Below are 16,975 nucleotides of genomic sequence, written 5' to 3' on the forward strand. Positions count from 1 at the left end.
AAAAAAAAAAAAACAAACCGGAATTCTCTCTCTTCCCCTGAGATTTTCAAAACGTGGGTTTCAATTTCAGTCCCAAATTCGGAGGTAACGTCTCTCCCAAATCTAATCTTCTCTTCTCTCTCTGGAACCTCCGATCCGCTGTGCTCGTCACCAGCGCGATCCTGGGTTTCTAGGGCTTTTCAATTTGACCGGATTGTAATTTTAGAGAGTTAATCAATTTATCTTTTCAGATTTTGATTTGGTTGAATTCAATTAGGTCGGTTTTTGTTTAGAGAGAGTGATAATGAGCGATCATTTGGTGTTGTACGTCGACCGGCTCATTAGGCCGATGGTTTCGCAGCCGCCGTCCGAGCCTGCAGCTGAGGTGAAGCCTGATTTGCCGGAGAAGGAGGACGCCGCGGCGGAGACCGAGGCTGGATGTTCTAGCTCGGCGGCGGAGGGTGTGGAGGAGGAGGAGGAGCCGCTGATTCAGACGGCGGAGTGCCGCATTTGCCAGGATGAGGATAGCGTCAGCAATCTGGAAACTCCTTGCGCCTGTTGCGGCAGCCTCAAGGTCTGTGTTTGAGTTTGTATTGGGAATTAAAAATGTTTGCTCATTGATGAAAATGTAATTGAAAGAAATGCTGCGATTCGTTTGCGATTGTGTTGGTGAATGTTTGGACTAGTGCTTTGTAGGGATTCGTTCTTGCCTTTTGATTATTTATGGTGGAATGTGATGTTTAATTTGTTACGTCTGTTGGTATCTGTTTCCGATGGAATTGTTTAATGACTTTTGACCTTGTTTTGTTGCAGTATGCTCATAGGAAGTGTGTTCAGCATTGGTGCAATGAGAAAGGAGATATAACTTGTGAAATTTGCCATCAGGTATGCTCGTGTTCCTTTTATAGATTTTTCTTACTTTCTTGGCTGCTTGATTGTTTACGTAACTGTTCTTGAGAAGTTAAGTCCTGATTTCCTATTAGAATTTGTGGGCTGCACCATGCCATAAGGAATCTAAACTAGTAATGAAATGATGGATGACAGTTACATAATGGATTCATGATGTGATATGGTAAGGGTGTGATGAACCTTGACTTCATGAATTAAGGGATACCGCAGGGCCATGTTTGTATCCATGAAATTTTGATTTGAACAGATGAATAGAGACTTAGAAAGCCATTTGCATAGATATGTTCACATGGTTCTTAGATCTCCTTGCTAAGTATGCTTCTGCTGTATTCATTCAACACTGTAGATTAAGTATCCTTTTGAATTTGAAGAAGGGTGACCTGATTGGTTAAACATTTTTGGATTAACCTAGATGACTTATTCTTGAAGCTTATAAACCATTTCAAGTATTACTTATTTGTATCTGGTCCAGCTTACGTGGTGATATTTTGTATTATCTACAGACTTACCAACCTGGCTACACTGCACCTCCTCGTCCACATCCTGATGAAACTACAATTGAAATGTAAGTCCTTTTGTTTTCCTTGTGTTTCTGTGGAAATATTTACGCTTTTCTTATCCTTTCTAGACGTTTGGTAACAATGCTAGTTAATACTTCTGTACTTCTGTCATTCTCATCCTGATGCAGGAGTATTGGTTTAGGATACCAGTAGTGCTTCTTAGGGATTTCTTTCCTTTCCCATATACAAGGACTAAAGATTTTATGTGATCATAGGGTTGGGAAATAGGAATATGAGGGTTTAATGTAATGCTTCTTGGTGGGTATCTCTTATCTTTTTTAATAAATAGAGTTTCTCGTTGGTTTTTTGTCTACAACTTATCTACTTTCTAAACTTCAATCCTACAGCTTTTACTCCTGTTCTTGTTTGTTGTTACTGGGATCCTATTTTTCAGTAGTGATTTGCCAAATATATAAACAAGACAGTATAAGCTTCCGCATGTGTCTTATCATCTTTGGGTTATGATGTTTCCTACAGAGGAGGCTGGACACTCTCTGGGGCTCCTTTGAGTCTGGACGATCCACGCATCTTATCAATTACGGAAGCAGATCGTCAGTTTCTGGATACTGAATATGATGAGTACGCTGCTTCAAACAATAGTGGGGCTCCATTTTTCCGATCCGCTGCCTTAATTGTAAGCCGATGATCATTTCAAGATTGAAATTCACTTTTCCATGTTCAATTCCTCTTGTCTGTATTATGGGGACTTGATTTGACTTTTATTCACTGCATTTGGCAGCTAATGGCGCTTCTTATCTTGCGACATGCATTGAGGGTCACAGATAATGATTCCGATGATGACACATCTGCTATTTTCTCAGTAAGTCGATTTTAACTTTCATTTTGTATCAGCTTGCCCATCTGATGCTTCGGTATCAAATGAATCTCATTTAATAGTTCATTAATTGAATGCTTGTAGCTCTTTTTGCTTCGAGCGGCTGGATTTCTTCTGCCCTGCTACATTATGGCGTGGGCCATCAGTATCTTGCAGCGTCGACAGCAAAGACAGGTTAATATTACAGTTGATTCTACTGTTAGATGTTAATTTTTGCAAGGTTTATGATTATTATATATTGCTCCATGTTAATCACTATTGCATGGTATGTTCCATGATATTAACTTAAAAACAGACCAGTTGACCAAAAAAAAAACAACTTAATAACAGACCCAAGACTATTAAACTGCAACATGATTCATGTAATTTGTGCTGAAACAGGAAGCCGCGGCATTGGCAGCTACACAAGTTGCTTTTGTTCTTCAATCTGGGCAACATAGGGGTTTGCAATTTGCGGTAGCATCAGGGCCCCCTGGAGCGACTGCACAGCAAGAAACTGCCTAAGTCTCATATAGTCTGGAATAATGCCAGAGAGTTTTCTGTGCCATGGTGAGGGCGAGTCAGCGGAGAGTATTGAACATTACATGGAAACATTATGAACGCATTTCTTGTTTTCCAAAGATATAAAAAGAGAAATTAGATATGAAGAAAAGAGAAACACTACAGCTGTGTAGAGAGTTCTGTCTAACGGCTTGTTGAAATGGCCTCCCGGTTACCTCCCGGTTACTTCCATTCTTGGTTGTCATGTAATTTATGTATGTAATTATATTATTTTCAATTTTTCATTCAACCAGAGAAAAAGGGAACTATTTATTTTCATTCCAGTTACCCTCTACCACAGCTGGTTGTCATCTAGAACGGGTTGTTTGTTCAAGTTGAAAATTTTCCCGGGCTGTAATTCATAATTTGTGTTATACATTTTGTTATCCAATTTCCGTTTCATACAAGGCATCCGTGGTTCTTTTCCTTTAATTCCTTGTCATTTGGCTCTGGACATATGAATGATGACACAGACAACCTCCCAATGATGCCTTCGAAATTGTTTGGCTTGCTTCAAGCCATAAGCAAATCAATTCCGTGTTTGCAAGGCTGATGCTGGGGGTCGTAGAATTGTCGTCTTCATCCTCTCAATTTTAGAACGTGAAATGCCCATGAACTTGGTCAGGTTTAGAACAGGTCACTCTTTACAGAAGGATGAAAAAGCAATATTAGATTGTAGCTTTATGAACCCATGTTTAACTTGGTATTGTTTACAAGGTGGGATCTTGGATTCATTAGAGATCTTAGCAAGCAGTGTAGACGAGGATGGGGCAGTGGAATTGTTGATAAAGAAGGGACTAGGGAGCATTATATTCTCTCACACTCTTGGTATGATTATGATCCAAGAAGAATGATCGTAAAGTACATAAAGGGAAGCTTCGATCTCTCTTTAGCATATGTTTTGGGGACATTCTGTTTGCAGCTCCCGCCTTTGTTTTGTTGTACCTTTACCTTAAAGATAGGTTTATCAAGAAGCATTGTCCCAATGTGATCATATTCGAATCATCGGAGCGCCATCTGCGTTCACCTTCACTCATGTGTCCAAGTTCAGCCTGAGCTCGAAAGACCCACGTCGGAGTAGTGTACTTCTCAGAACTGAAGTGTTTGCATTTCTCGGGGAGGAGAAAGTTTAGCAATGTGTGATGAATAGGCTAAGTATGTTACACTCATTCTCCATGAATATTGTCTTTAACATAAAAATTTGGAAGTATGAACGGAAAGGAAAAGAAGAAAAGAGAAAGAAGAAGCTATTGTGCAAAGATCGGCTATGTTACTCAATGAATAGTTAAACTACTATTCATTCCCTCTTTATCATCTTTAAACTTGCTTTGGTACTCATTGCCATTGGTAGCTTACTCCCTGACGAGCATTGCTGTCATTGCACCGAGACAGTTAAGTTGGGGCGAGATTAAACTTTAGGTTTAGAAAGCCACAACTTTAAGACCAACCTCGAGGACCCTAATTGGTTGTTCTTTTTGGTTAAAATGATGTGGGATGGGATCCACATTCACCAGATTAGTAAGAACAATGAAAGAATAAGCATATCTTGTTGCTTCAGTTTATTTACCTTGGCAAATGGCAACTCGGTACGTAGCCGTACGAGGATATATATACCAAAGAAGCAAAAAGCCCCAGCTAGCTAGCATCTCTTTCTATTTCTTAATTTGGCAACACTTGAAGTTGAAGGCACAGCTAGCCTTGCAAGTCTTGATTCTGCCGGAGAATACACCTGAGAGTTTGGGATCCAAATGTTCTCGGTGAAACTATGTGATCTCGAGTGTGGCATTTTAATTTTTGCCTACAACTACATATACGAGCGAGTTATTTCGTTACATTGGAAGAGAGGGAACATTTTCTTGATGCTGCAAATGTTACTGGAGGATGAACATGTTCTTGTTTACTGTGGTGCTTGGTTTGTGAAACCTCCTTTGGGTGGTTTAAACCTCATGGAGAGGAAAATGTTCCAGAAAGCTACAACTCATTTAGCTCTTTGCACTTTAGTTGGGGGATAAAAAGCAAAGAATCAGCATATTAACAAAAAACCATTCAAGCTGAGTGAGATTTGATTGCTTTGGACCATGACCAGTGACCAGTCGGCATTGATCATAATCGATCATAAGGCTACATGTCGTTGTCTCTCACATTCGATTAAAGTGCAAGATTTTATGCTTTAGAATGTTCCAACTTGCATGTGATCTATACTATTATAAACTCCATAGTTAAACTATGAGTTATAAAGAGAAAGATTGAGCTGCAAACTGGGAGAAAGGACTGAATTGGGTCTTGTTTGAGAAACTGAATGAGGGTTTAATCAGTATTGGCAACCCCAACCAAACCCAAAGAAGAACAAAGTAAAGCATAAAGAAACACATTTAGCACAAGAAACCAAGTACTGGTCTTGGATTATTTTTTAGTTGCATTGGGAAGAGAGCTTGGAAGAGTCTAAAGTGGATGAGGGAGGAGATCTTAGAATGGCATAAAGCAAGTGTTTGTTTCTTTTGGTGGCTGCTCATGATCTGCTCACTCTGCTCTATTCCCCGTTCTTAATTCTCCTCCTATTCTTTATATGCATGGCTTGCTTGCAACTGTTGCAGCATCTGAGTATCGTGTCTGCCCAGTCATATATATTCCTATTTGAAAAACAAAACCCTCCTTTTCTTAGTAGGAAAGGAACTGTGTTTTACCACAAAACCCCCATTACAAATTTCACATTATGAGCTTACATGCCCAGAAAGTACTAGTTAACTTGATGCCATTTCTTCAGCACAACACAATCTGAGTTGAAATTGAAGAATCATAAACTGTTAAACTTTGAATGAGTAAGTAGGTTTTGAATTCAGCATACACAAGTGATGTGGCATGTGGGTAATTATAAGTGACCAAGAGACAAAAGCAAGGCAAATGATAGGGATGTATGGAAACAAATGAAAAAAGATGCTTGGCTTCTCAAGGGTATTGTTCAAATGTGGCTTTAGTCATTCATCATCCATGTCATGTCAGATTCTTGAAATAACAGCCTTAATTTGCTTAGATTGCAGTCTTTATTATGATTTGAGGTGAATCTAAAATTCCTCTTGGTGTTTTGGGTCCCTTCTTTGCTTTTACACTTTAAAGCCCCTGCTGCCTAAACCCAACAAGACATAAATAGCCTGCTTATGTCTACAGGAATGGAACATACCATTGGTAACTGGTTTACAAATTGTTCTCAATACTCAAACCAAAGCAAGAGACTACAAGTGTTCTCATTGTTTGTTTTGGTAGAAATCAAACCATGGTGTTGAGTAGTCATAGAGTGTTTATCCTTGCTATCTGTATTGGGTTGTTAGTATTTCAACCAAGTGAAGTTTCTGGCCTAAGAAGTATAGGTGTTGCACGCAGACCGAATCAAGAACATCATCGGATTCTTAAGGCTGTCGTCACAGAAGAAATGAACACAGGTAAGAAGAATTCAACAAGTACAAACAAGAGTTTTGATCCAAATCAATCAAGCAAAAGAAGGGTGAGAAGAGGATCAGATCCTATCCACAACCGGGCTTAGCTAATACATTCAGCTTGTTTTTCTTTGAGTAGAAGGAGCAAGCTGACATATGAAACACACACTTCAAGCAATGCAGAGAAAACCAGAAGCTGGTCAATTGCTTCTGCTTTCTTGAGAAATCTTCTGAGGGTTGCTTGCTTGCTTGGTTGGTCTTTATCTCTGTCTTCCATGAGAGTTTTTTTTTTACAATAGAGAGATTTGTATAGTGGTGCCTCCAAATGAAAGAAACAATATAGTTGTTTTCAGTTTTTCTATTTTCGATTCTTTTGAACTCACAATGTTCTGTTTCTGTTTGCATCACATACATCAATTAATTTCAGAGTTCCTGCAGATCATAGTCAAATTCTTTGTAATCCTCCAGTTTTTATATGCTTTCCAAATCAAATGTTATACGTACCTTGATGATTTCTAGAGCAATAACTTTTCCTCATTATTAATGTATCAGACACTAGCATTGCATATATTCAAATTCCGTAACACAAGTAACATCAGCTTGGTTATGCAATATTCACTACAGCATGTGTATAGAAAGCTACCTTGAGTTCAATCTTCTTTTGGTGTTGGGTATGGAAGTTCGACCAGAGCACTTTCATTTTATGCTTCTACAAAAACCAATATGCATACTATATCAGTTACATGAACCAATGATCACCATTGTTGGGACGCCTGGGCTTTCAGCTAGCGATGACGGCGAAGGTGATGTTGATTCTATGGCCCCCTACTGATTGGGAAGTCTGGGCATAACAATGGGCTTTGGATCCTCTGTTGGGCTTGGACCGGCAGGATAGGAAAGGTTGCGGGCTAGACTTTTAGAGGGTGTGTAGTATGTACATTAAGGATTAAAATCTCTGCGATATATCCTCTGATGTCTTCTTTTTTCGAATGACCGATATATCTATAGGGGTCAATATCTTATCTTCCACCGTATCTAAGATATTTTCTCGATATTTCTCCGATACCGTCAAATATCACCAATATTTAAGAAATATCTCCGACATTTATGGTATTTTCGATATATCACCGATATATTAAAAAAATATTTGTAGAAAAAATTGAAATGATATCCGGAAGAGAAGTAATTCCTTGAGGTGTATCTCAATGAAGAGTGGTGGTCTCGACTCTCGAGAAGCAAAGGATAATGTGATAAATGAAAACAAGTACATCGATTTACTTCATGTTGCAAGTGAACCACTTCATGATGGCATTGATCCACTTCAAGCCTGGATTATGCCTACACACCTCGATGATGATGGCAATCCACCTCCTGAAGTGGTTGAAACTGCAACTACCAATGGAATCAACGTACAAAGGGTATTATCTGAAGAAGTTGTTGGAAACCCAGAAGATAATTTAGACAGTGATGATGCATGGGGCGGCACAGCAACTCCGGATAGTTCAGATGATGATGAAGATGGTGGAAGCGGAAAAGGTGGTGGAAATATCGGGTTTGTATATGAACAATCTTCTACAGTTGGTGGATTGAACAATTTTTCATCTGAAGAAAATTATGATCATGCCTCCCATGATCATGGCTATAGAAGTACTAGGTATGGAGCGCAAGAGGATACCATGTATGGGAGGAGGACTAGAGGTCCAAATGATGATCAAGATGTTGCTTTAGTTGCGCTAAGTTTTGATTCTATCAGTTTAGGTAGTGGGACTAGAACCTCAAATGAATCCCAAGAAGGCAACAATCAATATGGCTATAATGTTTATGACTATAATCAATGCGCGGAAGTCAGTGATTAGTCATCTAGTTTGATTCATCCTTACTATCCACTTATAGGGGAAACAGTCAGCAGCTCCAAAAACATATATGATTATCATATTCAACACTACAATTCGTAATATATGAGTCATATGTCTTGGTCTGATTATTGTACTTTTGTGGACCAACGTGTGTCTTATGACTCTTATCAACAACCTAGATTCTCATTCTGAATGTAGATGAAGTTTATGTTTGTAATATTTATATATAAATCTAATAAATTAAATATTTCAGAAAAAAAAAATTTCTTCCCAAAATACCGATATTTTTTCCCGAGTTTCCCCGATATACCTGATATATCCGAAATCTCCATTTTTCAAATAACCGATATATACACCGATACCGATATTTTAATCCTTATGTACACCTCATTGTCTAGGCTACCCTTTAATCCTCTCCCTCCTAGTCTACCCTTCTCAGCCTCTTAGAGCAACTGCAGCAATGGTGTGATTTGGAGGTTGGATCGAAAAACACCATCTACCCAGTGGCAGAGCCAGGATTTGAAGTATGGGGGGGTTTAAATATATATACTGGAGCGTATGTTAAATTTAGTGAAAAATTACCTAACTCAAAGTTTTGTATTTTTTTCTTGTATAAGATGATCAATTGAAGACCTTCAAATAAAGCAAACTTTTGTATAAAATCTTCAAAGGAAGCAAAATTTGTTATATACATCTTTTAACTCGTAAAAAAATTTAAAATATACAAGGGAAGAAAGTAGTAATTTAGTCGTTTATTACTTCATAAATTTTGTTTTGGTAAATTTTGTTAGTAGTAATTTAATTTCCTATTAACTTTCTTACCTATTTCAATTGTCAATACATAAAGACCAATCAATCTATAGATACATTTCTTAATATAATTGTTTTGTCATTTAAATTGATTGATTATGAGAAATTCTTTTTGGGGGGGGGGGGGGGGGGGAGAGGGGGTTTAATGATAAAATTTAACCAATTTGTAATGATAATTAACTAAATTACACAGTAAACTTCACACTTTCCAAATTCTAAGAGGGGTTCGGACCCTTTTGGGCCTAATAATGGCTTTGCCCCTGCATCCACCAGTGAGGAATTAGTCCGGGTTAGACGTGGGTCCCATGTGGAGCCCACCTAACCCGACCAATACACGGGGTAATCCTCAACTCACGGATTAGTCCGGACCAATATAAATATGGGCCCATACACACCATTTTGCATATGGTGTTGGTCCAAAACAATACAAATGTCAATATAAAAATATTTTTTCTACAATTCTACAATGTACATAGCAATTGATTTTGGGATTGATCTAATTGTTGTATTGTTCTTGCCGATGTCCAAAGACTAATTTAAATAAATAGTGTATTAACTCGGGTTAAAAATCGGTCTAACCCACTTAAAATGGGTGATTTGCTCTTAGCTGTGATCAATTAATTCTAAGCTTTGCTAGGTAACATTTCCTCCTTGGCTCCTCCTGCTGCTAATGGAAGCCGGCTAATGAGCACGAATTAATAGAGTCGTAGTGGAATCCAACAAGTAGAAACGAAATCGAAATTTGATTATCCAAATCGATCGAACAAGCAAGGAAAAGAATAATGCGAACAGAATCAGATCCTATACGGCTATACATAAACATATTGATCGATCATAAATCTTAGCAAACCAGAAGGTGATGGCCGGTGGACTTCCATTACAAGTTTTCTGGTTCTCGATGCTTTACTGATCGACGTAATGCTGTAAGCGACGGATCCGGCTCCTCTAAAGTGAGCAAGTCATAAAGTTCGTGAAGTTCATAAAATCTTAAGCCTCTATATAATCTAAAGGCTCAAAACTATCCAACATCAATAAATAGAATATTTCTAATTTCTTTTCCGCATTGAGGTTAATTATTGACTCTCTTTTCTTTTTCCCTCTTTATTTATTCAACCTTCATCGATCCTTGTTCTTGCTTCTATGAAACATATATGTGCTTCCATAATTTCTCAGAAAATCTTCTGAAGATTCATGTGACATGAGTGCTAGCTCTCAGTCCTTCATACTCCACATATATAATATTATTGCAGTTCTTGAACAATTGGGATTACTCCAACATATTTATAAACCAAAATCTACGAAAAATTTCGGGAACCGATCGATGCATCTATGATAATCAATAGAGGATGAATTACAAAGCCTATAAATTAATGGAAGAGGGACTTGATCCTAGTTAGTCTGCAATGATTTAATTTGAGGGTTGCTGCAGGACTTTGGAGTTAAGGCAACTTCTAGCCTAGGGTTTATGCAGCAATTGTAGATCAGATTTTTACCTTTTTGTTTCCGCTTTATTCGTCATGGCACTCGATCATCTCAATTTCTTATCAAACCTGTTTTCTTATTTCCTACCTGCTAGGTTTCATGAAGACGGGCAACAATTTTATTTTCTTTCATTTTGTTGATAGGGAAAAGAATAAAAATCATATATAAATTCATAAATAATCTAAACACTACATATTTTTAACTTAGATATTTTGAGCCTTTGGATTATATAGAGGCTTGAGATTTTATGAACTTCACGAACTTTATAACTTGCTCACTTTAGAGGAGCTGGATCCGTAAGCGACGTCCATCGATCATATATAACGTTAACTAGGCGCTAAGCATGCAACATTATAGTCCATCCATCTGTATTCTAATTAGCAAAAACACCCTCCAGGCTCCAGGCAATTATGCAACTTCTGAGTGCGAGTGTACGACTAGCTACAGTAAGATTACTATGGTAATTTAGGGTCGACATTATTGATACAAGATGCGATTTTACATGATTTTGACACAAAAAAAGGAACATCATCTAGATATTGTACGCACAAGTTGTCCAATAATTGCATGGTTAAGATCAGTACGCTGTTTGCAAAACCAATCCAACATATATATCTGAAAACGATTCCTCATTTCTAATCCTTTGGAAGCAGAGACGTAGATTATATATGTGTTGCTGCATATGGAACATTTTGTTATAAACAAACAAAAAGAAGACCAACTACATATATATGCAAATATTCTCCTTATCTCCATATTAAGGAAATAAGGATGATGTTTATCCATATAGCAGCAGTAGTACTTCACCTTCACCTTTGGGGCAACAAGATATTTGTTTAGCTTCACACACCTAGCCTATTGGGGAGGATTGGTCTTATCTTAACATTTGCTGCATATGAAAGAACATCAATGCTTTTAATTTGGTGGAAGCTGATCCTCATCCTCATTATCTGATCCACACCCATAATTTTCCAAGTAAATAGTCTATCCTAGCTACCTCCCTATGGCTCCTGCAAAGCATGAAAATGTCATGGTCCACATATGCTTTGCTATGAGCCTATGACTGTGGTCCAAACACCACCCTGCACACTTTCTTGAGGTTTAAGTTGACGTCAATTTCTTTCACTGCACAAGTGCATAGAAGTAACTATTCAGATGATCATTTTCGGATTTGGACGGTGTCTTGAAAATCAAGATGTATAAATCCATTCGTCCTAGCCCAATTAAACTTGTCGGTTAAACATCGCGACACATTTCTTCTTAAATAGACTAGTTTGTATGTATTTTGTTAGTCTTATTTAATGAATAAAACAAATTAAATGTGACATTTTACCGGTTTATCTCAGATTTAACATATTATTCAATCATGTCTTTATGAAAAGAATTGAAATTTGCTTAGTTTTTATAGTTTCAAGTCGACATCTATTTAGTCCTTGTGGTTTTATTTTAATCTGAATGGTCATTAAAGTCACGATTTTTCATCCAATTGGTTATTTTGTCAATTTTCTCAGTTAAATTGTTAACGTGGCCGTTAAATACATTGTAGTTTTTTATGGCCACGTCAGCAATTTAACTGAGAAAACTGACGGGAAGACCATTTGGATGAAAAATCGTGACTTTAGGGACCATTCAAATTAAAATAAAACCACAATAACTAAACATATGTTTATTTGAAACCAGAAAGACTATATAATATTTTACCCTTATGAAAATGTCCACAATAAACTTGTTTTTTCAACTTGGTTTATTCGTACAAATTTCAAATCATGGAAACGCAACCCTACTTCCATTCCCTTGGAAATTATTATGCCTGTACAAGATATAAAATAGTGTAAATTAACTGTGTAATAATTCTATCATTACTATTTACAGAAATTTATAATGCAACCAAATGTAATGAGAAAAAAAAGGGGGATTGGAATTGATTCTTGCAGAGTTCAAAGAGGACAAATTGGAAGCCAAAACTAGTAATGAGAAAAGCCAAGACATACAAGTAGAATCCAGTATTTGTGTAGCTTTAGCCTTAGCCTTAGCCTGTGTCAACACTCAACACTTCATTGCGCATGCTGCTTTGTCAGAACCTTGTTTTCAAGCCATTACCACTTCCTTGACTTAATCCATGCCACCACCCCCTCCTCCCCCTATACCAACTAGCTCAGCAGCTAGGGTTGTAATGTAAGTCAGTTATCACTAATGGAGTTTTCATGCACCTAATAGTAATCCAATATTTTGTGATGGATTTCAATTCATATGATATGCCATTACATTGGAATAGTTGGGAAGAAGAATTGTGAGCAAAATCTCATGCCACCCCTCTATTCTCTCAACATGCTTTGGATTCTTTATAGAGCATAATTGAGGATTAGAAAGACTACAGACAAAAAACATCACATCTTAATAGCCTAATAGGGAATTTGTTTGGATTATTACTGCTACCTGATTTGATTTGCACTAATAGCCTAATAGGGAATTTGTTTGGATTATTACTGCTACCTGATTTGATTTGCACTTTAAGAGGAGGGGGGGTAATCTTAATTTCTTCTTATTGGTCGACGATAATTCGTAGTTGTTAAGAAAGTCGATTATGTTGAAGACTCTTTACGATTCGAGTTCATAAACATGATGATGGAGAGAAAATTAACTAGATAATTGATTGGCACACATTGTCCGTCCACTCTCAAGAAAATGAGAATCGCAAACCATGCCAAAACATAGGATGATAATATGAGAATGAGGATTACAAGATGAACCACATATAGCTTAACTTCGCAACACGGATGAGACACAATTACAAGATGAACCACAAACGACAACATTTTCTTTATTCACTTTAATCCACATTCGAAGCTTTTTATGGTAATAAGTCCTAATGACAGATTGATTTCACTTACTTTGTAACTAAGCAGCATGATATTTGTTTCTGTAAGATCAAGTTAACTCCAAATTAACGTGGTGCCAATCTCCCATCATCATCATCTCTATCCCTCTAATTAAATCTACCCCTTAATCATCATTAGCTTAACAGTATACAAATTGATTGCACTAACTAGCTGCCGTGTATAAATTTCCGTCGCCGTGAATCGTTATATTAGTTCAATACACGACTAATACATACATTATTCCGATCCAGATCATATACACATAGCCACATACGATTGCATTACGTAATACTACTGTACAGTGCACGCTACTCCATAGCTGTGAAGCAATTCAAAACACAGTAACATCTAAAAATCAAAATCCAGCACACATTTGAATTTCCGAAGCTGCAAAAAAGGCCAAAGGCTTTGTCTTGGTCTGCAAGAATGCGCAGAGCTTGCTCAGTCCAGCACCAACACCAGCTGCTCTAAAAACGTTCTTCTGTGCTCACCTTCTCGTCCCCAGTCTCGACACGTTTTCTCTTCCAACTCGCTTGCAGGTTCCCAAAACTTGAATCCCCTGAATTCCATAAAACCGACGAGAGAAAAAATATTTATTGCTTTCAACAAACTCATATGTAAGCTCCGATTAAGCCTCTTAAATATGGCAGAAACAATTTATTCCCTCTGCTAGTTATTTAGTGGTTAATTAGTTCGTTAATCCAGGTTTAAGTGTACTAATAATCTATTCCATTTCTATTACCAATCTATATATATATATATAGTTGTCTTCCTCATCATCATCGTCATCTCTGTTACTTAAGCTAGCTCTCAAAGTTCGCTCCTTTATGAATCTCATTCTCTCCCCATGTCCAAGACAAAAAGGTCCCCTCTTTTCCCAGAGAGGTTTGAGGTTAACAAAACCCTAATATTTGATTCTCATTTCCCAACCCAAGCCATGGACTTTAAGTCCATTTCCACCACCGCCACCGCCACCGCCGCTGCTACTATCAATACTCCTGATACAGACACTGAGCTCCTCCCCACTTCAGACCCCAAATCTAGCGCCTTCAGATCCTTATCCTACAACAACGGCCCACTACTCAAGCCCCACCACCACCACCACCCACTTCCTCCGCCGCAGAAGGCGGTTAGCTACAAAGAATGTTTGAAGAACCACGCGGCCAGCCTCGGCGGCCACGCCCTCGACGGCTGCGGTGAGTTTTTCCCCAGCCCCATTTCCAACCCCTCCGACCCCACCTCGCTAAAATGCGCCGCCTGCGGCTGCCACCGCAACTTCCACCGCCGCGACGCGCCTGATGAGCCACGCGCGCCCACGCGCCACCACCGCCTCCTTCTTCCTCCGCCGGCAGCTCAGCACAGCATGAGCCCCAGCCCGAGCCGGAGCACGAGCCCAGGGCCGAGCACCACCTTGAGCCCGCACTCTCCCCCGCCGGTCTCGCACGTGCCGCCGTCCTTCTTCGGGACCCCGACCCAGATGCTCCTCGCCCTCAGCTCCGCCGCGTACACCACCGCCGCGCCACCGTCGGATGAGAAGCTTCGCAATCCGACGGCTGGGAATATTGGGAGGAAGAGATCGAGGACCAAGTTCAGCCAGGAGCAGAAGGACAAGATGTTCTGTTTTGCTGAGAAACTAGGTTGGAGAATGCAGAGGAGCGAAGACAAGGTCGTCGAGGATTTCTGCGACGAGATTGGGATTGGTCGGAATGTCTTTAAGGTTTGGATGCACAACAACAAGCACCACATGGTCAAGAGGAAGCAGATGTTGTTGTCTTCGGCCGGGTTGATCAATGACGGCGGTGACGCCGGTGGAGGAGCTAGCTTTGATTCCAATGCGGAGGAGAACAACAACAACAACAACAATGACAATGTGAATGTCATTATCAACTCCCCCAATGAAAGTAGCAGAGAGGATCATCATCACCACCAGAGGTTCTATCTTTCCAACAATGGGTCTTCTTCTTCGTCTTGAAATCAATGAGATCGAGTTAGAGTTAACTTGAGATAAAGCTTGGAGTGGTTTCATTATGCTCCTTTTGTTTACTGGGTAGCTTTGTTAATGGTGTTTACTGACTAGTGCTTTGGTGAGGGACTGAGGAAGAGAACAGCAGCTAGCTAGAGGCTAATTAACAGTTAAAGACAGAATTAATGAATGTTAATGCCAGTTTAATTCGTACTTAATTAGTAGCAGCATGTATGAAGCTTGCTTGCTTTCTTTGATTTGCAGACATGTTTGGTCTTTTTTCCCCTTGGTTTAACAATGAAACTCATCCTAATCAAGAATAAAGGGAAGAACTTTCTACATTAGGGAATCTCATCATTTCACTTTCTGCATTAGGGAACTGCTTCATTTCTTGTGGGTTTATATGTTTAATATTATCCATATTAACTTAAAGGTGAAACCTTTGCCCATACTTAATTAATTGTGTCCAAAATGGTGCAGTTTTCGTTTTCAGAATTTGGTTAAAACAGTGTCATCTGCAAATTTGTTGGGTATTCATTTAAGGGTAGACCTGCCTCTCTGCTCAAAGTGTATTGAATTCTTTCACCGAAACGGTCATGGTCTTTGGTCTTGAAATCTTGATGGAGATAATTAGATGAGAGAGATGGGGTTTGGTGCACCTTGACTGAGGCAAACGTCTTGTTATTATTTTACTCTAGGGTTAACGTCAAGTAAATTTCTATCTACAGTATATAGTAGCTTTTTAAATATTTTAAATACCTGGGAACAAATCATATAAGATTATTATTGGTAAACTTGTTGGGTCTTGTTGGGTCACATCTAAACTCTTGTCACCTTTTTTCTAGAATCTCCAGTGATATGATATCAGAGAGATGACTACACTGTGTCTAGGATATTCTCTATGTGTGCCTTGACTTTATGCCAATAGGATATATAGTTAGACTAAATCTATATATTCATATCCTTACCATATTGATATTGTGTAATTCTATATATAAAGGACACCTATCAATGAATAAGATGATGATTTTCTTGCTATCTCTTTGTCTCTACACTTTATCTTTCATCAATAAGATTATTATTGGTAAACTTGTTGGGTCACATCTAAACTCTTGTCACCTTTTTCTAGAATCTCCGGTGATATGATATCAGAGATGACTACACTGTATCATTTGCATGCTAGGGCATCTGAGAAAAAAATATACATTGTTGTATTGTATATCTTCTTTTGTTGAGCTAGCTAGCAGAAGAATTGCAAACTTCATCATAATTTCATAACCGCACTTGAGTTCCATGACTTGCATTTGTGTTGGTGGATGAAAATCAAGTAGACTCAAGAACATATATGTATTCGAAACCGATTCGAATATGTACACATATACTTTGAGTTTGAAGACATCCCCTAAATTTACTCTAGGATTAATACGTTGATTGCCCTTTTCATGTTTTCAAGTTGAATATGAGATTGGTTTTTAGTTTTGTACATCTTTTGCCCATTTCTGATATGCTATAGGTGTTATTAATGTTGGTGATTTAAGCAAAATATGTAGTCATGCGTGTTATACTTCAACAAAAAAATGTTGGACGAATGGCCGACGCCTAAATTGTTGCGTTTTGCGATTTGTTTTGTTTTGTTTTTTTTTTGAGAAAGTGAATTTTGTATTCACATTAGTTACCTACAAGTACAAGTAAAAATGATACAAGTACGAGATAGTCAAGAATGACAATCTA

General features: G+C 38.4%; 2 protein-coding genes across 2 annotated transcripts; both read left to right on the forward strand.

Annotated features, from left to right (window-relative positions):
- Positions 1 to 6: 6 nt before the first annotated feature.
- Positions 7 to 3,228, forward strand: LOC101305065. Its single transcript, XM_004297254.1, has 8 exons — positions 7 to 84; positions 257 to 553; positions 793 to 864; positions 1,392 to 1,453; positions 1,926 to 2,082; positions 2,188 to 2,268; positions 2,368 to 2,457; positions 2,665 to 3,228. Exons 2-8 carry the CDS (start codon positions 284 to 286, stop codon positions 2,785 to 2,787), a joined length of 855 nt encoding a protein of 284 aa, XP_004297302.1. The 5' UTR covers positions 7 to 84; positions 257 to 283; the 3' UTR covers positions 2,788 to 3,228.
- A 10,990-nt stretch (positions 3,229 to 14,218) lies between these two features.
- LOC101305070 (transcription factor HB29-like) lies at positions 14,219 to 15,253 on the forward strand. Its single transcript, XM_004298383.1, has one exon. The coding sequence runs from the start codon at positions 14,219 to 14,221 to the stop codon at positions 15,251 to 15,253; it is 1,035 nt and encodes a 344-aa protein (XP_004298431.1).
- Positions 15,254 to 16,975: the final 1,722 nt, after the last annotated feature.

This window comes from Fragaria vesca, linkage group LG4 (genome assembly GCF_000184155.1).
Source record: "Fragaria vesca subsp. vesca linkage group LG4, FraVesHawaii_1.0, whole genome shotgun sequence".
NCBI lineage: Eukaryota > Viridiplantae > Streptophyta > Magnoliopsida > Rosales > Rosaceae > Fragaria > Fragaria vesca.